The sequence below is a fragment of the Carcharhinus amblyrhynchos genome, chromosome 1, assembly GCF_965287045.1.
Source record: "Carcharhinus amblyrhynchos chromosome 1, sCarAmb.v2.hapA, whole genome shotgun sequence".
Classification (NCBI taxonomy): domain Eukaryota; kingdom Metazoa; phylum Chordata; class Chondrichthyes; order Carcharhiniformes; family Carcharhinidae; genus Carcharhinus; species Carcharhinus amblyrhynchos.
In genome coordinates, this window is record NC_137324.1 from 88,620,585 (window position 1) to 88,647,572 (window position 26,988).

Consider the following 26,988-nt stretch of genomic DNA (forward strand, 5'->3'; position numbering starts at 1 on the left):
GTGTGCCTGTGCCTATCCCTCTGCCTATCAATACTCATAAGGGTTCTGTCATTTACTGTATATTTCCTATCTGTATTAGACCCTCTAAAATGCATAACCTTACATTTGTCTGGATTAAACTCCATCTGCCATCTCTCTGCCAAAGTCTCCAACGAATCTATATCTTGCTGTATCCTCCTATCCTGCTGTATCCTCTGTCCTTACTGTTGGCAATATGTTATCATTTATAATATCACTGAAGAAATTAACCATCTCAAAACCATGTGACATAAGGAATGACGATTAGTTTGCATGAATGAATTTTTTTTTGGTGCGCTGCATTGAGTCCAGCTGTTGCAATGAACATGTGAGTAAACACGATCTTCAAGTTACACGATTTTTTCTAATGTAGGTGAAAACTCAAGCCAACAGGAAGCACCTGTGTATCTCAACGAGATTCAGTGTGGAGAATACAGAAGGCAGCTGTCAGGTCATGTGGTGTGTTCCAGAGAAAATCAACATGCAGAGTCAATCATCAATTATCAGGGTAATTCAGGACTAAGGATTTGCAGGTTAGGTGGATTGGCCATGCTAAATTGCAGCTTAGTGTTTAAGATGTGTAGGTTAGGGGAGTAACGCGGTAAACGTGTGGGGTTACAGGGATAAAGTAAGATGTACTTTCAGAGAGTTGGTGCAGACTCAATGGGCCAAATGGTTTCTTCTACACTGTAGGGATTCTATGAAATGAAATTCATTGGATCAGAATCTTCACGTGAAATAAACAGATCAAAATAATACGTAATTTTCTTAAAAGGTAAAATAATCTGCAACTGATTCATGATCATTCATTCATTGCACCATTCTGCGCGTAGAACATTTTCAAGTTCTAACACGGAGTCATAGAGGTTTACAGCATGAAAACAGGCTCTTCAGTCCAACATGTCCATGCCGCCCCTTTTTTTAATCCCTAAACTAGTCCCAATTGCCTGCATTTGGCCCATATCTCTTTTAACCTATCTTACTCATTAACTGTTAAAAGATAAAATTGTACCCACCTCTACTACTGCCTCTGGCAGCTTGTTCAAGACACTCACCACCCTCTGTGTGAAACAATTGCCCATCTGGACTTTTGTAACTCTCCCCTCTCATTTTAAACCTATGTCTTCTAGTTTTAGACTCCCCTATCTTTGGGAAAAGATATTGACTATCTCGCTGATCTATGCCCCTCATTATTTTATAGACCTCTATAAGATCAACCTTCAGCCTCCTACGCTCCAGAGAAAAAACTCCCAGTTTATACAGCCTCTCCTTAACACCATCAAGTCCCGGTTGTATCCTAATAAATCTTTTCTAACAGTTAGGTACTGAGCTGGTTATTTAGTGGAGGTTTGTTGAGGTGTCGGGGTTCTCACCTGCTGGCTGAAGAACCAGGGAGAGACATGCGCAGCTGTTTTTTGGGAATGTCTGCTGAAACATATGCCAATCAGGCAATGGCGAGGCCAGAAGAGGGCCTTTTCTTGGAATCAAGGCCCTGGGGATGGATGTCTTGCTTATTGAGAACTTCCAGCCAGTCACAGGCCAGCAGCTCATGTGCTCAGCAGCATCTCGGAAGGTTGTGGCTGCTGCCAGCAGGCACAGGAGTCCCAGATTGCACAGTGACTCAGGTCATAGCTAGGTAGTGTGGGGTGGGTGAGTGGTTGGGAGGGGGGATGTTTCTGCAGGGCAGGAGTTACAGGAAGAGGGGTGCAGGAAGTCTGGCAGCAAGGGCTTTTCTTTAAAGGCAGGGCTCTGTGATGGAGAGAGACACTCTCCACCCCTACCCTCAAGGCTCCTCCCCTAGAAATAAGAAGCTGGCCGAGCAGTTTTGTTTGTCATGTGTGCCAAAATCCTGCCTGCAGCTGAATTAATAGCAGTGACAGCAACATGAGGACCTTAAGTAGCCACTAATTGGCCATGTAAGGGTCTCTATTAGCGGTTGGCCAGGAAGTTTAACTGTAGGCCTTGCCACCCAGAACATAATTCTGGTGAATTCTGGAAGGCAGCGGTGTTCAAGTACACCACCATCTGCTTATCTTGGATCTGGTGTTATGTAATGAGGCGGGTAGAATTAGGGACCTTGTGGTGAAGGATCCTCTTGGGAAGAGTGATCATTGTATGGTGGAGTTTTTGATGCAGATGGAGGAGGAGAAAGTGGGCTCCCGGACACGTGTCCTTTGTTTGAACAGAGGGGAGTACGGTAGGATGAGAGAGGAATTGGCGAATGTTGATTGGGGGAGTGCATTGGAAGGTAGGTCTGCTGAGGAACAGTGGAGGATCTTTAAGGAGATCTTTCTTGGTGCTCAGCAGAAATTTATTCCGATGGTTAAAAAGGATCGGAGGAGGAGAGGTAATCAGCCGTGGATAACGAAGGAGGTGAAGGAAAGTGTTAAAAGCGGATGCGTTTAGAGTAGCTAAGAGTAGTGGGCGAGAAGAGGATTGGGAGAGGTTTAAATGTCAACAAAGAATGACAAAGAAATTGATAAAGAAGGGTAGGATAAACTATGAAGCTGGGTTAGCGCTTAATATAAAAAAGGATAGCAAGAGTTTTTATAAATACATAAAAAGGAAGAGGCTGGCTAGGGTGAACATTGGACCCTTAGAGGATGAGAGGGGGGGACGTAGTGGTAGGAGATGGGGAAATGGCTGAGGCCCTGAATAACTTTTTTGTTTCTGTCTTCACAGAGGAGGACGTGAGTAATTTGCCGGGTGTTAGCGATGGAAAGATGGTAGGAGTGGAGGGCCTGAATGACATTATTGTTACTAGAGAGGCGGTGCTCGACAAACTGGAGGGACTGATTGTGGAAAAGTCCCCAGGACCGGATGGAATGCATCCAAGGGTTCTGAAGGAAATGGCGGAGGTGATAGTGGATGCCTTGGTGGTCATTTTCCAAACGTTGCTGGATTCCGGGGAAGTGCCGGAAGATTGGAAAACGGCTAATGTTACGCCGTTGTTTAAGAAGGGTGGCAGGCAAAAGGCGGGGAATTATAGGCCGGTTACATTAACGTCTGTTGTAAGAAAAATGTTAGAATCCGTGATCAAGGAGAAAATAGCGAGGCATCTTGAGGAGAATTGTTTGGTAGAGCAGACGCAGCACGGATTCGTTAAGGGGAAGTCGTGTCTGACAAACTTATTGGAGTTCTATGAGGATGTGTCTAGGGCGGTGGATAGAGGAGAGCCGGTGGATGTGGTCTTTCTTGATTTTCAGAAGGCGTTTGACAAGGTGCCTCACAAGAGGTTATTGCAGAAGGTCAGGGGGCATGGAGTTGGGGATAGGGTGTTAGTGTGGATAGAGGATTGGCTGTCAAATAGGAGGCAGAGAGTAGGGGTCAATGGGTGCTATTCAGATTGGCGGTTGGTGACTAGTGGAGTGCCCCAGGGGTCGGTGCTGGGGTCTCAGCTATTCACCATTTATATAGATGATCTGGAGGAGGGAACCGAGTGTATGGTGTCAAAATTTGTTGATGACGCCAAGATTGGTGGAACGGCAAATTGTGCGGAGGGTGTGGAGAGTCTACAGAAGGATCTAGATAGGCTGGGCGAATGGGCCAGGAACTGGCAAATGGAATTTAATGTTGGCAAATGTGAGGTTGTCCACTCTGGTAGGAATAATGGTAGGAAGGACTGTTACTTACGTGGCGAAAAACTGCAGCATGCGACGGTGCAGAGGGACCTAGGGGTCCTTGTGCATGAGTTGCAAAAACCCAGCCTGCAGGTGCAGCAGGTGGTCAGGAAGGTAAATGGGATGCTGGCCTTCATAGCGAGGGGGATTGTATATAAAAGTAGGGAGGTCTTGCTGCAGTTGTATAGGGCACTGGTGAGGCCGCAGCTGGAGTACTGTGTGCAGTTTTGGTCGCCGCACTTACACAAGGATATTTTGGCCTTGGAGAGAGTGCAGAGGAGGTTTAGTAGGCTGATTCCAGAGTTGAGGGGATTGAGCTATGAGGAGAGGCTGAAGAAACTAGGCTTGTACTCGTTAGAGTTTAGAAGAATGAGGGGAGATCTCATTGAGACGTATAAGATGTTGAATGGGATGGATAGGATAGAGGTGGAGAGGCCCTTCCCACTCAGAAAGGACAGTAGGACTAGAGGGCACAGCCTCAGGATAAAGGGGGGGCAGTTTAGAATGGAGTTGAGGAGGAACTTCTTCACTCAAAGGGTGGTGAATCTCTGGAATTCTCTGCCCGTTGAAGTGGTGGAGGCTGCCTCGCTCAATATTTTTAAGACGCGGGTTGATAGGTTTTTGATAGGCAAGGGGATTAAGGGTTATGGGGAGAGGGCGGGAATGTGGAACTGAGCCACGACAGATCAGCCATGATCTTATTGAATGGCGGGGCAGGCTCGAGGGGCTAGATGGCCTACTCCTGCTCCTATTTCTTATATTCTTAAGTAAAGACCCTTTCCATCTCCAAGCTCGCCACCAGTGAGATAACAAGATTCCAGCCATTGACCCTCTTGGGGACAAGTCAAAGACATTATCTGTTGTCTACAGAAAATGGTCATGAAAATTGTTACCACAGAGGTTATGGCCAATTTTATTGAATAGCCACACAACACTCCTTTAAATCCATTAACTTTCCTATAGTAATAATGCATTCAATTTTCCTGATATATGGCACATACACCATTTTTGGTTTTGCCTCACTTGAAGCTAGAATGAAACTTAGATGGATCATTTATATGATGTTGAAATCGTTTTCTAATCCTAGAATGGAATAACATAAGACATGGCTGAAATCAACAGAATCATAAAACTATATGTCCAACCATTTCACCTCAAAGACGGGATCAGACAAAGGTGTGGTGTATGGTTAATTGTATGATTATGATGTTGTAAAGTTTAGTATTTTTGTCCAAATGTATATTCCCTGTTACAACAAAATGTGCAATCATTTAACCCACTGTAATATCTTTTTTGGCTCAGTGTTAATTTTTGTCTGATAATTCTCACCGTTCAGTTGGTGGCCGTGCTTTCAGCTGCCTAAACCCTACACACTGGAATTCCCTGACTAAACCTCCCCTTCTGTCTACCCCTCTGTGCTCCTTCACGACCCAGGAATGTTTAACTATATTAGAGATGCTGGGTAAATGGAAGTTGTTTTGCTTTCTTGATGTATTTGATGCATTTATATATAAGGGTCCTGAGTCTGGTTGGCACAGGATCAATGCTGTTAAAATTGGGAATTGGTAGGAACAAAGCTGGAAATGGAACTGCTCCATTTTAGGTGCTCACCTGCTCAGTTTCTGCTCGCAAAGTTGCTACCTGTTCCTCACTGGAACCCCTCAATTGTCTGTGAGTGGACATGAATCTATACACAGACCTTATTCAAGCGTAGTGTTGGCAGTAGGGAAACTAGCATGATTCCCTTAGTCACCATGTCTCTGTTGTAAGTGTGCAAAAACCAATTTGAGTATAAGACCAAAGGAGGAAACAAGAGAAATTTTCTTCATCCTTGTGGCCAGTTGCTGAATTGAGATCTTAGTTTTATCCTTGCTTGCCAGAAGAGAGGTCTGCATCAGGCATGGTTAAGGAGCCAGTGTACCAAATCTGTGTGGTCCTTACTTTGGATAAGTGCAGTGGACCAGACATTGTGATGTCCAATAGAGAGGGTCATAGGCTTTTTTTGCTGTTTATCTTAGTGTTTAATTTATTTTGAAAAATCCATATTAACTTAGAATGATTTTCACTTTGAGCGTTTGTATCATTTTTGTTGTAGAACATTGCAGGTTATATTCCCACAAGCTAGGGTTTGTGAGATCACTCTGCTTCGAACAATTAAAAAACTGTACTGGCAGCATCTTGTCAAGGCCCTGGGCCAATATTTCACTTAGTTGTAGAATGCAGATGCTGTTAATGTGTAGTTAAAAATGCAAGCTAATTTGTAAGCTGCAATGTGAGAAATAACTTTTTCATGTATTTCTTTAGTGATGTTGAATAATGGACAATTTTTGCTTATGACACCCAAGATCCCGACTCTTCTTTGAATGGCTCTTTGTAATCTGTAATGTCCACCTGAATGAGCAGACAAGGCCTTGGTTTAATTTTAACAACAGCAGGGGAAGTTTAGTGAGGGAATTCCAGCGTGTAGGGCCTGTGCAGCTGAAAGCGTGGCCATGTACTGAACAGTGAGAATTACCAGACAAAAATTAACACTGAGGCAAGAAAGATATAGTGGGTTTCATGAATGCACACTTTGTTGTAACTGAGAATATACATTTGGACAAAAATACTAAACTTTACAACGCTACAATCATATAATTGAACATACATCACACCTTTGTCTGATCCCATCTTTGAGATGAATTTCTCATCTAAAGCGTGATAGTCCGATAATACGGCGCTTCCTTTGTTTTGCACCAGTGTCTAATTTTAGATTATTTGCTCAAGTTCTGAGGTGGGATTATCAATCCATAAATTTCTGGATTGGGGGTGTAAAGGCTTCCAGCTGAATTCTGCTGACAAATAGTCAACAAACAAGCCACAACTGAGCATTGAACAAACTCTAAGGAGACCCCGTGAACTATGTAAAGGGAAGTGTTTAGGAAAAAGAATCATTTCGAATTGCAGGCATCTTTATTTTTAATCTCTCTCAAGAAATAAATTAAGTTTCCACCTCACTCCTTGCCAAGTTACAGCAAGGAAATTCACAGTCCATGATTAGACCAGAAGAAATAGGAGCTGGAGTGGGCCATTTGGTACTTTTATACTTGCTCCACCATTCAATAAGATTAGGGCTGAACTTTTGCATCAACTCTATCTTTTTGCCCTATCCCCAAGTTCTTTGATTCTCTTAGTCCCAGAAATTTATCAATCTCTATTTTGAACATACTCAATGACTGAGCATCAACCTTCAAGGGTAGGGAATTCCAAAGATTTGCAATCCTCTGTATGAAGGAATTTCTCCTTACCTCAGTCCTAAATGGCTGCTCATTATCGTAAATCTATGAATTCCAGTTTTAGGCATTTCAATGCAAATTCACCAGACTTGGAAAAGTTTATTATTGCCTGTTTTTGGAGGGAGAGGATACAAGACATCCAGATGTGGACAATCCAGAATGAGGAGAGAAGTTCTTTATCTCAAATATATTTTAACCCATTGGTTTGTTTTATCAAGGAGCTCCTGACTGCTTGACAATTTGAAACAACAGAACAGTGATGGTGCTTTAGCAGATGAATACATAAATGTGCACTGTGAAATGAATGAAACCTCATTGAAAGACCAACATCCATCGGGTGTTGAACATTTTCTTTAAATTCCTTAACACTATAGTTTATAATTATACTACTTTTATTATGAAAACTCAAGCCAATGGGAAGCCCGTATGTACCACAATTAAATTCACAAGGAAGGAAGCAATAGGCTTTGACTTAAATGGCAGAAAAATTGCTAGAATGAATCTGATCATGTGGCCTCTTCCTGAGAAAATCAGCATCCAGAACCAATCATCAAGGTAATCCAATACTAAAGTTGTAGGAGTGGTCTAAAGTGTTCAAGTAAAATAAACTGTAGCAATACAAATTTTTCTTATAAGGTAAAATAATCTGCTGCTGATTAATGAAAATTCATTTATTGCACCATCCTGTGCATGAAACTTTCCCAAGTTCCTACACTTAGATACTAGCTGAATTATTGGGCTGGATTTTTGCCAAGATGGGATGACTTGGTAACCCTTTAAAAATAGTCATCAGAACCCGATTCCACTACTTCCTTATTCCCAGGATTTCTAATTATCGGGAGTGCCTTTTAAGGGTGGTCTGGTTTGGTTAAAAAATTCACACTCTGCATCCTAAGCTGGCCATTTCCATTGCTGGGATGGGCATGTTTTAGCCATCCACAATTTTCATGTAGTCAGGTCAGGTTTTCAATGAGTCGTGGTTCACGGCATCTCAGAGATGTCACAAACCATAGTGTATGTTAGAGAACCTTTAGAGAAGCAAGTTCAAATGTTTCTTCTCATGCCCCCATTACCAATGTATGCTCCCGACGACTTTCTATGGCCCTCATGTTCCTATGCCAAGGTGTACCCTCCAAACAACATCTATGGTCCGTCATGCCTGCTCATGCCATTATATTCGTCCAACACTCTGTAGCCCCTCATGCCTCCATGCTCCCATGAAAATGTATGTTCCCCAACAACCCTTCTGTCCCCTCATGATCCTTGCCAGGCTGTGGCACTTCCATCTATCTTTGCAGAGTTAATCATGCTTGATGACATTAAAGTTTTTTGTCAGGATGCCACTTCTGAAATGGTTGAGCTGATACGAATTATATTATGAGTAACTCTGAATAACTCATCACTCAGTCATCCTGTATCCTGATAATTTGTCTAATCTGCTGGACTTTTCCTAAATCCTGATCCTAAATTTATTTGGAGGCTAGTTATATCACACAAGTGGGACAGAGAAGAGAGAATTTTGTTTGACAGCCACATCGGTGTTACGCCTTGCCTCGGATTATTTGAAGTTTGTTTGCATTGGGCCCATTTTTCAGGTGAAAAGCGGTGCTAAAGAGTTCAATATGGTGTGCATTCACTCAATCTTTGCTGGATTCACTGCAGTGACAAGGATGTCCTGCATTCACTTTGACCGTATGCCTGAAACTGGTCTTCAGCCTATTATTTATGCAAATTGGGGCCTGATGTCTCTTTCAGATGCCAGTCTCAAATTGGACTGTGAGTGACAGTTTCTCCAACATGCAGTTCAGATGAGCACATTCTAAAGATACTGAATGCTCTGGATTGCAACTGGGGTCACTGCCTGCTTCTACTCAGTCTCCTTCTGCTGTGCTTGAGCTAATCTCGCTCACACCCTTGTGTGATGAGCAAGTTGCTTTTGGGGCCATGGCTAACACATGCAACTCACCTCTACTGTACAAATGAAGCTGATGGACTAATTTCCTGTGGCCTGCTCTTGGTCCCTTTAAGTATGTGCCATGAACCCTGCATTTGGATGGTGTCCTGATTCTGTGCCATCAGATTTCATGGTGTAGTTGTCCAAATTCTGAAATAGTTAGATTCCCCAGAGCTATTAATCATCACCTTGAGTGCCACATTTCTTTTAAAGCCTCCATTAATATCAATAATTATAGCATCGAGCTCCCAAATTGTTTTAAGGAGTAGTATTTTAGTGACCCTGATAGCAGAAAAGCTCTTACCATGATACTAATGCTTCATTTTTTGACACTTTAAGGAATGAATGAATTGCTCCAGCTATATGGTAATATGCAAGAACCAAACAGTGAGGGTACTCCAGCACATGAATATGCAGACTTTCTGGATCTTGCAGCACATGAGTTGATTTATTTGACCTTAGCGAAATAAAAAGTTGCATTGCCTGTGAACAATATTCATTTTTCACATCAAATAAACAAAAAATAACATTGAAGATATAACATATTGGATGAGAGTGAAAACTGCCAGAGCCATGTTTATTCAGCTGTGCTTTTCCAGCTGGGAAAGAATTATTGAAAAGGCCACAAGATGCTTATCCTATGAATGTGACAGGGACTCAGCTCATATCCTAGCACATCCATGGAATCTGAAGATTCTGGAGCAGTGTTAATGCATTATATTTTTTACAACATTTAGGAGTTATTTTCATATTTGAGAATGCAATGTATATTCCTCCTCCACTTAGCCACACAGTGTACTGCTTTGTAAAGTTGAACTGTTCTAAACTACTTGCTAGCCTTTGCCCCCATGTATTTATTTCCCCCTGTTTCTTCCTTCAATCTGGGGACCGGACATTCATTGGGAAATTACACTGCAGCCATGTCCATAGCTGATGTCACCAGTGTCTATGCTGCACGGGATCTGTGCATTTGTGCCTGAATCACGGTTGAGACTCAATGCACTACCCCATGAGTTGGAGCTCGCCCTCTGTCCTGCTACATATTGCTCTCTCTCGTGAATCAACTGAGAACTGGCAACATTCATCTGAACAGGCCAACTCAATTTTAAAATCAAATCTTTTATAATCTTGGCACGACTTGAGAAACATGACGCAACATGTATTTCCAAGAACGGATTTGCTTTGCACACCAGCATCTGTCTGATTTCATCAGTACTGAGAAATTACAATACACCCTGCAGATTACAGGTTCTGATGAAATGTATTTATTATTTTCCTTTATTGAAACATAAAAGTGTATAAACAATAGAACCAGATAATCACTTTTGACTCGTGTGTATAACATATATATATATATTTTAACATAAATAATGAGAAAATTGCTAGAATTAATCATCAGAAGCATAAGTGAGATGCTGACAAAGGAGAAATAGGTAGTTTTCTGGAAGGTTTTCTGTGGGGCAGAATTTTGTGGTCCTCTGCTGGCAGATTTTCAGGTGGGTAGAGCTTCTTGGGTGGCCTTTACACTGCCCACCTGCTCACCCTCGTCTTGTCTGCAATTTTACGCGGGGTTGGCGAGACTGGCAGGAGGAGTTCAAGGGAAGAGTATGAAATCACTATGGGGCTGCTGGGATCAGAGGGGAAAGCTTGTAAATAATTACTTACATTATATGATATTTTTGGCCAAGTCAGTTAAATGGGATAAGTGGTTTCACACTTAAGCTATAAGAATCTGAAATGTCTCGATTCCAAAGGTCGTAGGTACAATTATTTCAGGTGATTAAAAGTGTGGTAAATACTTAATTGAGAAGTAAAGGACATGAAAAAGAGAAAGATAATTCGGATTAAATATATAGAGCTGTCAAAAATAGTAATGGGCTGAATGGCTGACTCTCATCCTTATGTTCCTAATTTGAAAATTGAAACAAATATTTGACAATGAATGATAAACATCTTTCTCCTGCACTATAACAGCATCTACACTTCAACATTATTTTATCTGTAAAGCGCTTTCAAATCTCGAATGGTCATGGAAAATGCTGTATAGATGCAAATCTTTATTTTCTCTTTTGATTATCAAGCTGTGCCATCATTTGGCTTTGTGCCGGTTCAGAACAAGAATGTTACTGGGGCAGCTGGAAATGCAAACCCTCTGTAACTGACTTCAGGTGGGTGAACTAATTCTGTCAGTTGTTACTCTGACCCATAATCAGTGGTTACTTGAACTGATGGTGATTTATCTCCTCCACAGGCACTCCGGATCTCCATCGTGACCATAACGGCAGCACTAACATTGCCAAGAAAAAGAGAGGAATCCTGTGTTTTTACGATTAGCATTTCCAAAGTAAATTCTCTATGGCAGTCGCTTCCATATTTCATCCCGGTTCTATTGTTGAGTGAAAGGCAGAAAAAATAGAGTCTTGTTTTATAATGTCAATTGTCTAAATGTTGTAGGTCCTGCAACAGAATAAATCAAGATTTGAGCAGATATATTATTACTTAATAATTCATTAATATATACTGTTCAGTCTGCAATGAGTCTCAAGTTTCATTAGTATGGGTTTCATAATAACATTTATCATTTAATTGGAGAAAGTTGCAGACTACCAATTATTTATACACAGTTTTTAGATTCAAGGCTAAAACAGTGTTTCAGTGTTTCTCTGTTTGTTTCAGTGTTTCTCTGTTTCAGCATAACGAATATTCTGCTGTTACCATGAGATTATTAAAAGCTATTGAAATAAAACAGTTAGGGCAGCAGGAATTGAATGGGGTGGCACTAAGACTTACGTGCTTGGCTTGATTCTAAAATTCCAAGTTTTCTTTGAGAGAAACTGCCTACAGTGGGAAATTGCATTGTTTCCTGTTCTTAATTTTAAAGATGTAAGAACATAAGAAACAGGAGCAGGAGCAGGCTCGCCCCGCCATTCAATAAGATCATGGCTGATCTGAAGGGAATCAGTTCCACTTTCCCGCTGTCTCCCCATAACCCTTAATTCCCTTGTCTATCAGAAATCTATCTAACCATGACTTAAACATATTCAACGAGGTAGCCTCCACTACTTCAATGGGCAGAGAATTCCAGAGATTCACCACCCTGTGAGTGAAGAAGTTCCTCCTCAACTCTGATCTAAACTGGCCCCCCCTTATCTTGAGGCTGTGCCCTCTAGTTCTGCTATCCTTTCTAAGTGGGAAGAATCTCTCTACCTCTACCCTATCTAGCCCCTTCGTTATCTCGTAAGTCTCTATAAGATCTCCCCTCAGCCTTCTAAACTCTAACAAGTACAGGCCTAGTCTATTCAGTCTCTCTTCATAAGCTAACCCCCTCATCTCCGGTATCAGCCTGGTGAACCTTCTCTGTACTCCCTCCAAGGCTAATATATCCTTTCGCAAATACGGGGACCAAAACTGCACACAGTACTCCAGTTGCAGCCGCACCAGTGCCCTGTACAGTTGCAGCAAGACCTCCCTGCTTTTATATTCAATCCCCCTCGCTATAAAGGCCAGCATTCCATTTGCCTTCTTGATCACCTGCTGCACCTGCAGACTGGGTTTTTGCGATTCGTGCACAAGGACCCCCAGGTCTCTCTGCACTGTAGCATGCTGCAGCTTTTTACCCCTTAAATAATAATCCCTCCTACTATTATTTCTACCAAAGTGGGTAACCTCACATTTGCTAATGTTATACTCCATCTGCCAGGTCCTCGCCCACTCACTCAGCCTACCCAGATCTTTCTGCAGACTTTCCGCACTCTCCACACAATTTGCTTTTCCACCCATCTTCGTGTCATGAGCAAATTTTGTTACCCTACACTCAGCCCCCTCCTCCAGATCATCTATGTAAATGGTAAATAGCTGAGGCCCCATGTTTCTTCATGGAGTATCTGCATTGAACAATAGCTTTGGGCAGATACCTGGTTAGTATCATATGGACAGGGTGATGAAAGGTGGAGATAGAGTGTGTATGTAGTTAACTTTTTATTTCCGTTTTGCTCAATTCTTATTCCCCCCTGCCAGGCAATATAAGTATCCTCCAGAACTTTGTCAAGGACATAAAGTCATCAAATCTAAGCTATTTGTTGCATTGGATATGTCTGTATTACTTTTTGCTTGAGAAATCCACTTTATTCCACTGCCCAGCCCTGTGCCTTCCTCCACTTTGAAATATTCATCCTGTCTGTGACAAGAATGTGTTTTTTTTTAAAAGAGATGTAATTTGTAAGTTTTCTTTCTCTGGCTGAGTTTTTTAAAAAACTGGAACCTTTAAAGGTAATGGAAGCTGCCCAGACAGTTAAAATACACAGTGACGATTCATCTTGTGGGATATGGAAAAAAAGACACATCTTCCTGGGGCATGAAAGACTGCAGTTGGAATTCTTTGTCCTTGCAGGAATTTTCCGATCCTGCTGCAATGAATGGATATTTGGCGGAGCGCCAAATTCTCTGATTTGACTGGCAGTGAGGATGAGGAATACGACATTGGCGAATACTGGGCCCCATTGCCTTTTAGTTTCACACGACCTAAGACTGTTATAGTCTGATCTGGTGAGGGAGAATAGAGGTGATATTTCACCATTCGTCATGTGGTCGTAACATTCCTTAAAAACGAAATGATCTCCACCATAATTATTCTTTATTGCTTTTAAAAGTCATCCTCAGCATGTGGGAGTTCCAGTGTTTTGACCCAGTGATGATCAAGAGATGATAATGTATGTTCAGGCTTTGAAAGTGCAGTGGAAATTGGAGGTAATGTTGTTCCCATGCAGTTACTGTTCTTACTCTTCCACATGTTGGAAGTCATGGATTTGGGAGAGGCTGATGGAAATGTCTTGCTAGTTGCTGCACTGTATCTTATAGATGCTTAACACTGAAAACAGAGAAAATATTCATTCCCACTTCATTGAAATCAACCCCCTCATAATTAAAAAAGACTCAAACAAATCTTCTCTTAACTGCCTCTGCTCCAGCTGAAATTGTTCCTATGTCTTAAATTGTTTCTCATAAATAACAATTCCCATCCCTGATTCATCTCAGTGAATCAGTACCATATTTTTTCTTTGATTTTACTGACCCAGATTTTCCAGTCCTGTCGTGGGAGATTTGGTCCTAGCCAAATGTCTGTTGACTTTCGGTGGGACCGGGCAATCCATTGGTGGGCAAGACTAGAAAATGTTGCCCAGTGCCTTTTCCAGAATGGTGTTGCCAAAACTGCACACACTACTCAAACTGTGGTCCAACTATTGCCTTTTAGAAATGCATTATTTACTCTTTACTTTTGCACTCAATGCCCCAATCTGTAATACTGTTACTGCCTTTTTTAAATGGCTTTCTATACCTGCACTTGCACTCTCAGAGAATATTGATTTGTACTTCAAAATCATTCTAGTCATGTGCGTATACTGCTATCCCACCAGCATTAACTACCACCTATCTCTCCAAAAGTTACCATCTGCCTACTAATTTTAACCTGTTTTAATCCTCCTGAAGTCTTTTGCAGCTCCCATTTTTCAGCAAATTTTCTACTTTTGTGCTGTCACCAAGTTTTGATAACATGTCTCCTACATCCAAGCCCCATAGCTACTTGAAAGCTCAATCATCCCATTGATCTTCTTTCCACTCCTGTACATGCGTGAGATCATAACTCAATGGAGCGAAGGTCAAACGTCGATCTCAGCAATGTACTGCAGTCTGAGCTGCCCAGGGTAGGACATTCCTGTATCTGCCAGATGCATGAATTCAGTGTCTCATGGCATAGCCCAAGCCCAATTTTTAAAGAATTATCTCAAAAGTGGCAGCATCCACCAAGCTGAGAATTCACATAAATGAGAGATATATCTGGAACATGAGTCCTCACATCATTAAACACTAAGCTTTTGTTTTGTGTTTTAAAGTATTTGTATGTCCAAGATGTTTATTTGCATAATAAAACCAACTGATGCACTCTGTAATGTTTTATATGATGTAAGATGAAAATAATAATTTGTTCTGATATTGTAATAACAGCTATGCCAACACAGAAGCTTCAGGACATTTAGAATCATAGGATCCTGCAGCGCAGAAAGAGGCCATTCGGCCTATCAAGTCTGCACCGACCACAACTCCACCCAGGTCCCATCCCCATAACCCTTGTATTTACCCCAGCTAGTCTCCCTGACACTAAGGGGCAATTTAGCATGGCCAATCCAACTAACCCACATATATGTCTGTTCCACAGTAATTCTAGAAAGATGAAGACATAATTTACCAGAGTCTACCATAAAAACTCATTGAGCTTTATCAAACTGATTTCTAGAATGTGTATTGGTATTACTTTGATGATTATTATTGTTAAAACTTTGTAAATAAAGGCTACATTGAAGTAATTAATTATTCCTTCTCATGAATAGCTAGCCATCTCATCCAACTTTGTACACCTTTGATGTTGCTGCTGCTCAGTTACAAATATCAAGAAAATTTTTACCTTCCTGAATCCCAGCCTTTGGACCTTCATTCACAACAACATCTCTACAGCCACTGATTTGCTCAACGGCACCCACACTCCCACCTTAACTGTCCTCGTTCCCAGTAAACCTTTACTTTCTCTCACCCTGGCCCTTATTTCTACTCCCTAAGTCCAAGACCTGCAGATTTGAAAGGATATGGGAAACTGGTTTAGCCATTCACCACCACAGTAGGCTAGACTACTGGAAGCATTATCAGGCATTCTATGATAAAACTGCTCACTATCTCAGGATCATCCTGGAATGCAAAGATAACTCTCAACTTAAATGTTCCTCTTAAATCTCTGACCCCTGTCCCTTCCACCTTTACCTCCAACGAGTGTGAGGAGCTTATAGCCTTCCTTGTCATGAATCAAGTCAATCTAGTCAGCTGTGTTTGTTACATCCCTTCCTTATGCTTGCCATCTTCCCAGGCCTGAACTCCTTTTGTTTCCATCTCCCCTCAAACCTCCTTTGAATTCATCTGGTCCTTGTGCCTCACTTCTTGCTGCCTCAGCCAATTGCATGAAACTGCTGATCATGAACATGAATATGTAAGTGAGACAGTTCATATCATCTTGGGGAAGTGATGTATGACCACATGACTATCATGATAACCTAGTTGCAAGGATGATATTTCATTCTAGATGTAATTATTCTTTGTTATTGTTTTAAATAATGTTGATATTAAACTCTACTTCAGAAGAAATTATCAACTGCTCAAACAGCAAAATATTAGAATCACTCAATTTCCCCTCCTAGTCCCAATGTTAGTCAATATTGTAAACAGTTCTCTGTGTGCGTGTTGTCCCTCCCTCTTTCAATCTGCCATCTTCACCATTAACCTTAAAAAAAATTCAATACTGACCTTGCAAAGTACCATCCTGTCTCCATCTTCCTTTCCACTCCAAAATCCTAGAATGTGTCATTGCCTGCAAAATCTGTTCCCACTTTTGGAACTCTGTGTTTGTACCCCTCCAATGAGTTTCCAAACTTACCACAGGACCAAAATAGTTCTTAAAGTCACAGATTATACCCATGTGACTCTCATTCTGTCTTTGTCTATTTCAGCCCTGTCTGCAACCTTTGACATGGTTGACCACACCATGCTTCTCCAACACCTCTCCGCTGTCATTAAATTGGGTAACTCTCACCAGCTCCCACTTTTATCTATCTAATCGTAGCCAGGGAATCACTTGCAATAGTTTCTGTATCTCCTCCCACACCAGTACCTCTTGTATACCCCAAGGATCAATTCTTGGTCCCGTTCTTTTTCTCATCTGGTGACATTGACTGAAAACAGAGCATCCCTTTTCCCATGTTCGCTGATGGCAAGTGTTGTATGTTCAATAGGTCTCATGTAAAGGTGATTTACTCTGGGCTTTCTATTTCGAGTCTAGATGGCGCTTTGTCATCCATGGTGGTACTTCCCCAGTGTTTTGATGTACCTGCTGTAAGTTGTCCAAGTCCCTGAAGCATATAGGAGCGCAGGGGTCACTGTTGCCTGGTAAACCATGAACTTCATCTTGGATTTGAGTTGAAAGAGCACCTTAGTTTTCCAGGTTTTCAGTGAGAGGCCTATTTTCTCATTGGCATCAAGGAGTTGGGGTGAGTTTGTTTCTGGATTGAAGGCGATATGTCTGAACTGTTTCGAATTTGTTCTGTAGATTATCTTCATGTCTATGGGTAACTTACTAGAGGTGAGATGCAGCATTGCAGCGAGGAAGATGGAGAAGAGGATTGATGCAAAGACACAGCCTTTAGTGAGATTGGGTCTGTGGTGGTTCTAAACGTGAGGGTTACAGTTTGCATGTGAACATGAAGTAAGCAGAGGATAGCAACAAATGCCTCATCTTAACCTCACCTCTTGGATTGAGATTTAATGTTCCCCTTTGCTTAGCATCTTTTGCCCTTAAGAAACTTTTCTATGTTAAAGATATTACAAAGTCACAAATTTTATTTTATTTGTTCTTGGCATGTGGTGAAATTATCATATAAACAACATAGAAACATAGAACAGTACAGCACAGTACAGGCCTTCTGGCCCCCAATGTTGGCTGAGCTATATCCGAAGCCAAGATCAAGCTCTCCCACTCCCTATCATTCTGGTGTGCTCCATATGCCTATCCAATAACCGCTTGGAAGTTCCTGAAGTGTCTGATTCTACTGTCACAGCAGGCAGTGCATTCCACACCCCAACCTCTGAGTAAAGAATCTAGGATATCCCTCCTATATCTCCCACCATGAACCTTAAAGTTATGTCCCCTAGTAACAGCTACATTCACCTGAGGAAATAGTCTGCACATCCACTCTATCTATCCCCCTCATCGTCTTATGCTTCCACATCCTTCTTATAGTGAGGTGAGCAGAACTGCACACAATATTCCAAGTGTGGTCTCACCAAGGTCCAGTATAATTGCAGCATCACCCCATGACTTTTAAACTCAAACCCCCTGTTATTAAATGCTAACACACTATAAGCCTTCTTCACAGCTCTATCCACTTGAGTGGCAACCTTCAGAGATCTGTGGATATGAACCCCAAGATCTCTCTGTTCCTCCACATTCCTCAGAACCCTGCCATTGACCCTGTAATCCGCATTCAAATTTGTCCTACCAAAATGAGTCACCTTGCATTTATCAGGGTTAAACTCCAACTGCCACTTTTCTGCCCAGCTCTGCATCCTATCAATGTCTCTTTGCAGCCTACAAGAGCCCTCCATCTCATCCAGTGCTCCATCAATCTTGGTGTCACTGGCAAATTTACTAACCCACGCTTCAGCCCCCTCTTCCAAGTCATTGATAAAAATCACAAATAGCAGAGGAGCCAGCACTGATCCCTGTGGTACACCGCTGGTAACTGGCCTCCAGTCTGAAAATTTTCCCTCCACCAACACCCTCTGGCTTCTATGAGACAGCCAGTTACTTATCTAATCACGCAAATTTCTTTCTATCCCACACCTCCTTACTTTCTTCATGAGGCTACCATGGGGAATCTTATCAAACGCCTTATTAAAATCCAAGTATACGACATCAACTGCTCTACCTTCATCTACACACTAAGTTACCTCCTCAAAGAATTCAATCAAATTTGTGAGGCAGGATTTACCCCTCACTAAACCGTGCTGACTATCCCTGATTAAACTGCATCTTTCAAAATGGTCATAAATCCTATCTCTCAGGACCCTTTCCATTAACTTACCGACCACCGAAGTAAGACTACTGGCCTATAATTACCAGGGTCATTCCTATTTCCTTTCTTTAAGAGAGGGACAACATTCACCACTCTCCAGTCCTCTGGCACAAACCCCGTGGACAGTGAGGACCCAAAGATCAAAGCTAAAGGCTCTGCAATCTCATTCCTTGCCTCCCAAAGTATCCTAGGATGTATCCCATCAGGCCCAGGGGACTTATCCACCCTTAAGTTTTTCAAAATTGCTAATACATCTTCCCTTAGAACATCTACCTCTTCCAACCTATCAGCCTGTATCACACTCTCATCCTCAAAAATATGGCCCCTCTCCTCAGTGAACACTGAAGAAAAGTATTCATTCAATGCCTCACCTATCTCTTCTGACTCCATGCAGAAGTTCCCACTACTATCCTTGACTGGCCCTAACCTCAGCCTGGTCATTCTTTTATTTCTCACATAAGAGTAAAAAGCCTTGGGGTTTTCCTTTATCTGACCCGCCAAGGACTTCTCATGCCCCCTCCTAGCTCTCCTAAGCCCTTTTTTTAACTCATTCCTGGCTACATTGTAACCCTCAAACGACCCAACTGAATCTTGTTTTTTCATCCTTAAATACGCTTCCTTTTTCCTTTAGACAAGACATTCACTCTCCTTTGTGAACCATGGTTCCCTCACTCGGCCATTTCCTCACTACCTGCCAGGGACATACCTATCAAGGACATGCAGTATTTGTTCCTTGAAAAAGCTCCACTTTTCATTTGTGCCCATACCTGACAGTTTCTGTTCCCATCTTATGCTCCCTAATTCTTGCCTAATCGCAACATAATTACCCCTGCCCCAATTATAAACCTTGCCCTGCTGTGTGGCCCTACCCCTCTCCATTGCAATACTGAAGGACACCGGATTGTGGTCACTATCTCCAAAGCGCTCTCCCATAAACAAATCTAATACTTGGCCTTGTTCATTATCTAGTACCAAGTCTAATGTGGCCCCACCTCTTGTCGGCTTATCCACATATTGTATAAAGAAACCCTCCTGCACACACTGTACAAAAAGTGTCCCATTTGAACTATTCGACCTGTAAAGGTCCCAATCAATATTTGGAAAGTTAAAGTCACCCATGATAACTACCCTGTGACCTCCATACCTATCCATAATCTGCTTTGCCATTTCTTCCTCCACATCTCTATTACTATTTGGGGACCTATAGAAAACTCCAGCAAAGTGACCAATCCTTTCCTATTTCTAACTTCAGCCTGTATTACCTCAGTAGGCAGATCGCCCTCAAAATGCCTTTCAGCAGCCATTAAACTATCCTTGATTAACAATGCTATTCCTCCACCTCTTTTACTGCCTTCCCTACTCTTACTGAAACATCTATACCTCGGAACTGCCAACAATCATTCCTGTACTTGTTCTAACCATGTCTCCGTAAATTGCTCAGCCCAAGTTGTCTTAAGAGTCAAATAGATGGAATGGGACTGGAGTCTCATGATCACTTTCTGGTGCAAAACTTTATTGAATTTAATTTCACTACTTGCTCTGCTAGAAATATAGGAATCTTGTTGAGGTTTTGAGAGTCTTGCCTTGCCAGCTGAAGAGCTGGTGAGAGACCCAAACTGCCACTTTTCAGAAAGATCCACTGAATCACAAGCCAATCAGGCAGGGCTAGCAGTGGCTCTTCCCCTGGAATCTCGTCTACAAAGAGCTACTGGCCAATCAGAGACAGCCAGTTCATGTGCTCAGCAGCAGCAGTGGGAAGGCCACAGCTACTGGAAGGACAGGCACCAAAGTCTCAGGATGGCAGAGCAACCCAGGCCAGAGTTCAGTAATATGGAGAGGGGCGTGCAGTGTTTGGTGAGATAGGAGTGGTGGGGAGAGGGTTTGGATGGTTGACAGCCACCCTATCTTCTTGAAGCTCAGTGCCTCGAGGAGGAACTGAGTGTCTTTGATTCATGGAACCCCCAACTACCAGAAATGACATGGTAGCCACACAGTTTTACTTGTTGTGAGCAATGTGTGGCAACAGGCCCAGCTGAAGCTGAGTTAAATACCTGTGATGGCAGGATGAGGCCATTAAGTAGGCAAAAATTGGCCATTTGAAGGCCTCAATTGGTGTAGGGCAGGAAGTTTAACCCTAGGCTTTCATGCCCTGAAATTAATTCTGGTGGATGCAGGAAGGCTGTGAGGTTCTGCCTAAATAAATGGCCTTTCCACCTTCAAGTTCGCCATCAGCAAAAGTACAAGATTCCAACAATCAACTCAATTTGGTGGCTGCTTGTAAAGTAGTATAACCACCAGGTTAAAGCGTGGTCCCCTTGTAGGAATTGATTCCTGCGTGATAGTAGGTGAAATGATATCACTCATGAATACAATTGTGCTTGCCCAAGATAAAGATTATAAAGTGATTTTCTGAGTTCACACTGCCAGTTGGGAGTCTTGTCTACCAGTAGTACTTAGAAATTTGCAGGCATGTGGTCCATATTTTCCACAAACTTTAATTAATGGACAATTATAGCAAACCTCTTGAAATATCCTGTAGTGCAGTTAGCATGTGAATCTAGTTACTACCAGTACAGACTTAGAAAATTACTCTCCTAATAAATTACTGCAAGGAAATCCAGGAAAGATATTTCTTGGACACTCTTTAGGACTGCAATGAGCTCTGCCAAGACTATTTTGGAAGTTGGCTATATGTTTTCTTGCAGCAGCTGGCACAGCCTTGCAACCAGCTGTTAACCCAATGCCTGTTGAGACAGTTGTCCCACACCTTTGCAAAATAAATGGACCAGGACTATAGGTGGAATTGGCAGCATTATGGCAAGTATCCTCACTCTGGGTTTGATACCAGCTTGTTTCCCTGACATACCTCACTTTAATAAACAGCTTCATTACTAATGGCCCAACCACCACAGGGCATCATTCTGAACTACAGTGCAAATATATACAGTATTTTTTTCATATTGACTTTCCACTGGACTATGTCCAGAGCCTGAAGGCCTCCTTTGTGCCTGCACCCAGATTTCGAGACAGCACCACAGCTGTACTCAGATTTATTTGTTTATTTAGCATGTCTTTTTAAAATTCTTTCAAGTGAAATGGGTGTCGCTGACTCAACCAGCAGTTATTGCTCTTCCCTAATTGCCATAGTGTGCACAGGCACAGAACCATGCAATAGTCTGGTCAGTGACTGGAGGAGGTCTTTAAGCCTGCCTTCAAATTTAGTCAGTAGACAGTCCTTGACAATGAGTAATTTGTTGGACAGCATCACAGCTGCAGCTTGGATAGTCTTGGCAACCCAGCTGATGTTGGATGGCTACACAGGCAGCTTGGCCAACGCGGAAAATATTTAGAAGGGTACACTCTTGCTTTGGGAGATCTAAGCTGGGTGACTGAGCAGTGGTGGCTACGATGACAGAGTGATTTCTGGTGGGTGTTTTCTTCTCCATCAGTCCTCAGTCTTTACTCCTTGGCATAACACATGGTGTAGCCAGACCAGAATACTAATAATTGAGCAAACCTTTACACATTATGACAAATATCTAGTTCATGGTTTATGTTAATACTTTAGAGGTGGTTACTTCTGGGAAGATTGTTATTGTGAAGATAAGTTAACTACATTGCAGGGTTTTAAAGATTGCCAGAGCACTTAAAAGAAAATGGCAGTTCAGAAGGTTACCTATATTTGTTTAATTGAGGCAGAATAGATGGAAACATAGAACATTAGATGGATTATGGATGATATGGTGGGACAGATGTTATCACTGCTACCTCAGCACCAAGGACCTGGGTTCGATTTTTGGTTGAGTCACTGTCTGTGCCGAGCCTGCACGTTCTCTGGGTCGACGAAGACGAGCCGTTGATGTCGTCTATATGGATTTTTGTAAGGCGTTTGACAAAGTCCCTCATGGTAGGTTGGTAGAAAAGATTAAGGCTCATGGAATACAAGGCCAGGTATCTAGATGAGTTGAGAACTGGCTTGCTAAGAGGAGTCAGAGAGTAGTAGTGGAGGGATCCTTTTCTAGCTGGAGGTCTGTCACTAGTGGTGTGCCGCAGGGCTCAGTACTGGGACCTCTTTGTAGAATATATAAATGACTTGGAAGAGGGAGTAAGTGGTGTGACCAGCAAATTTGCAGATGACACTAAGATGGCTGGATTGGCAGGCAGTGAGGAGCAGTGTCTGGCAATACAACGGGATATTATTAGGCTGGTATATTGGGCAGATATATGGCAAATGGAGTTTAATCCTGATAAATGTGAGGTGATGCATTTTGGCCAGAATAATGTAGGGGGGAGTTATATGATAAAGGGTAAGCCCATAAAGAGTATAGAAACGCAGCGGGACCTGGGGGTGCAAGTCCACAAGTCTTTGAAGGTGGCAGTACAAGTGGAGAAGGTTGTGAAGAAAGCCTATGGTATGTTAGCCTTTATAGGAAGGGGTATAGAGTATAAGAGCTGGAGTCTAATGTTACAGTTGTATAGAACGTTGGTTAGGCCACATTTGGAGTACTGCGTCCAGTTCTGGTCACCTTACTACCAGAAGGACGTGGAGACTCTGGCGAGAGTGCAGAGGAAGTTTACCAGGATGTTGCCTGGTATGGAAGGACTGGGTTATGAGGAAAGATTGAGCAAATTGGGGCTGTTTTCCCTTGAAAGACAGCGACTGAGGGGAGATCTAATAGAAGTATATAAAATTATGAAGGGTATAGATAGAGTAAACAGTGGTAAGCTATTTCCTGTGTTAGAGACACACAGTACGAGGGGCCACGGGCTTAAGGTGAGGGGGGAGAGGTATAACACAGATATTAGAGGGAGATTTTTCACACTGAGGGTAGTGGGGGTATGGAATGCTCTGCCAAGTAAGGTGATGGAGGCAGGCACACTGGAGTTGTTTAAGAGTAACTTAGACAGGCACATGAGTGGGTTGGAGATGGGAGGATATAGGAGATTGTTTTAAATAAGGTTCATTAGCATTGGGACGTCCCTGGTAATGTAAAAGGATGTGGTATGATACTAATGTTTTTCTCTTTTAATTCACAGGTATTAAGTTGGTCCACCTTGTTGTCCAATGAGGGGCATATGAAGAAAAACAGCCTGGGAAACAGGCCCTTCGGCCCAATGAGCCCGCGCCGCCATTTTAACATTACCAGTCCCCCCTCCACCCATGACCCTTATCTATGATTATGGCATTCCACGTTGAGGGAAACTAATTTAGGGACAATTTATTACCTCCAATCAGCCTAATAGCACATCTTTGGGGTGTGGGAGGAAACCGGAGCACCCGAAGAAAACCCACGCAAGCACGGGGAGAATGCGCAAGCTCCCACAGACACTGGCCCAAATCCATGTATCTGCACAGCAAACAGTGATAGTCACTGAGCTGTCGTGTTGCCCAACATCTGGTCCAGCTTAAGCGCACACTAACGACATGAAGCACTAGGCTACTCTCGAACATCCAAGAGCAGCCTTAGTACAACCCATCGCGTGTATGCCCCTTGTTGGCCAACATACACGCGATGGGTCGTACTTGGGCTGCTCTTGAATATTCGAGAGTAGCCTAGTGCTTCATGTTGTTAGTGTGTGCTTAAACTGGACCAGATGCTGGGCAACACGACAGCTCAGTGACTATCACTGTTTGCTGTGCAGACACATGGATTTGGGCCAGTGTCTGTGGGAGTTTGTGCACTCTCCCCGTGCTTGCGTGGGTTTTCTCCAGGTGCTCCGGTTTCCTCCCACACCCCAAAGATGTGCTATTAGGCTGATTGGAGGTAATAAATTGTCCCTAAATTAGTTTCCCTCAACGTGGAATGCCATAAACAATAGATAAGGGTCATGGGTGGAGGGGGGACTGGTAACGTTAAAATGGTGGCACGGGCTCGTTGGGCCGATGGGCCTGTTTCCCAGGCTGTTTTTGTTCTTTGTTCTGGTTTCCTCCCACAGTCCAAAAGACATGCTGATTAGTTGTATTGGCTATTGGCTATGCTACAATTCTCCCTAAGTGTACCCAAATGGGCACCAGAGTGCGGTGACTAAGGGATTTTCGCAGTAACTTCATTGCAATGTTAATATAAACCTACTTGTGGCACTAATTAAATAAACTTAAACGTATTTAACTGAAGAAATTATAAAGGAAGGATAATTGGCTTGGAAGTCATTCTCAAGGTGTGTTTGGTGGGAGAGGGTTTTAATTGCAATGTGGACTTCGTGCAGTTTGCAACTCACAGAAATGTCCGGAAGCCAATTAGCAGCTCGAGACAGTTAGGATTCAGAGAAGCCTTGGCAAGCATTAATTGCTGGGTGCAGTCAGGAGACCGGAGTTTGGAGAAACACTGAGGCAGTGCCAGCTTAGTGAAGCTGGCAATTTTTGAAAGAGCCAGTAATTAGAGATGGGAATGCAGCGTTGTGAATTCTGTGGCAAACAGTCTTAGAAGTTGAGATTGAATCACTGGGAGGTTATCAATCATTGAGACTGGTTTAGGAGGGAATTCAGAGACTAGATTTTTGAAAATGAGTTTAAATCCCTTGAGGGAGACAGATTGGAAGGTTATCACTCTCTATGGTCACTATCATATTGGTGGGTTGCTCAGAAATCCATGGTATTTGTCTTGATCACATTTGCTATTAAGTTGTAATGTGGTCTGTTTGACCACAGTTTGCTTGTTAATCATACTTAGCTCATATTAATTCTGAACAGTAGAACATAAGATAGATAGTGTAGATTGTTTTACTTTGCTGACTTTGTTTGGAAAGGTTTATTTTGCTTGTTTGAAACCATGGAATCTTGTAGCCCAGGATTTCAAATTTCGCCTACTTTTAAAGGAAAAAGTTACTGATCCCTAACTCTATTGCAACAACATATATATCTGTTTTGGTTACATTTGCTTTGTTAAGTGTCGCTTCACACTGGTAAGGGAGGAAAGTGATGTTCTAGTTTACTGAATATACACTATAATATACATCAGGTGATGAACATTTATTTTTCAAAACTCCTGGTGGTTGTATAAGTGATGGCACTTTGCCTCCTGGCAGACAATTTCTATAAAGGTAGCTGCAATTGCTGGCTGAGTAGTGGGCACTTTAAAGTAAAATATGCATATGTTAGGTGGAAAAACATTCCTGGTTCTGGAATCTTGGGCCCAATAAAGCCCCACTGCCCAAGGTGAACCCACCATGTGTTTCCCTCTTGGCTCTGTTGATCCTGGCCTCCCATTCTCTTTTAATCCACAGGTGCTTCGGTCCGCCTTGTTGACCAACAAGGGGCATACATCACATACACGCAACGGGTCGTACGAGGGCTGCTCTTGGATGTTTCGAGAGTAGCCTAGTACTTCATGTTGTTAGTGTACGCTTAAACTGGACCAGATGCTGGGCATCACATCAGCTCAGTGACTATCACTGTTTGCTGTGCAGATACATGGATTTGGGCCAGTGTCTGTGGGAGTTTGCGCATTCTCCCTGTGCTCGCGTGGGTTTTCTCCAGGTGCTCCAGTTTCCTCCCGCACCCCAAAGATGTGCTCTTAGTCTGTGTAACAAATTGTCCCTAATTAGTCTTCCCTCAATGTGGAATGCCTTAAGCGTAGATAAGGGTCATGGGTGGAGAGGGGTTCAATGTTAAAATGGCGGCGCAGGCTCATTGGGCCGAAGGGCCTGTTTCCCACGCTGTGTTGTTCTTTGTTCTTTATTCAGGCCCCACTCTTGGCTTCCATTTTCATCCGGCTCCATATCTCCTTGGCACTGGTGAATGGCTGCAGTCCCAGCAGTGTAACACTACATTTTGCACTCTCTCCTTTCCTTCTCTCTGTATGGTATGCTTACCAGTATAGTGTGCAAGAAATAATGCTCTTCACGGTATACTAATACATGTGACAATAATAAATCAAATCAGTGCCTACTACTCCCAGTGGCACTACTGGGGCTAGAGAGTAGAACATAGAACATAACAGCGCAGTACAGGCCCTTTGGCCCTCGATGTTGCGCCGACCAGTGGAACCAATCTAATGGCCCTCTAACCTAAACTATTCCAAGTGTGTGGAACATTTAATGATTGCCCAGCAGTTCTAAGCAGTAGAACTTCCTGCCAGACGGGGGATAAAGTCCCACTCTGAAACAAACAATCTACAGCCAAATCAGTTTGGGATGACTCAAGCAAATGGAAGCAGGCTTGTCACAATTTTTAAGATGGCAGAGGAAGTGGGGTGGGTGGTGTATGGCCACCATGTAAAATGCAGTCCTACATAAGTACATATATCTTAAAACAGACTTGATCGATTGGTCAGTTTCAGTATTTCAGAACGGTACATGAGCAGCACTAAAATATTTTCAAGTGGATTATAAAACCTCAATTGCTCACGCTATTTATGTTTAATGCCTTTTTTTAAAGTGAGAGGGGACAGTTCTGTCTATATTGTATTTGACAAATGCAGTGCACATGAATGAAAGACCATGTATCAAAA

The 26,988-nt window shown here is 42.5% G+C and overlaps 1 protein-coding gene across 1 annotated transcript in view; it reads left to right on the top strand.

The window, feature by feature from the left end:
• LOC145349863 (uncharacterized) overlaps positions 1-12,335 on the top strand; it is a 64,433-nt gene extending 52,098 nt beyond the window's left edge. The window contains exons 8-9 of the mRNA XM_080198469.1: positions 392-526; positions 11,119-12,335. Coding sequence (XP_080054595.1) covers positions 392-526; positions 11,119-11,201 — 218 coding nt within the window. The 3' untranslated portion in view covers positions 11,202-12,335. The remainder of the gene's footprint in view (positions 1-391; positions 527-11,118) is intronic.
• The last annotated feature ends 14,653 nt before the right edge of the window (positions 12,336-26,988 follow it).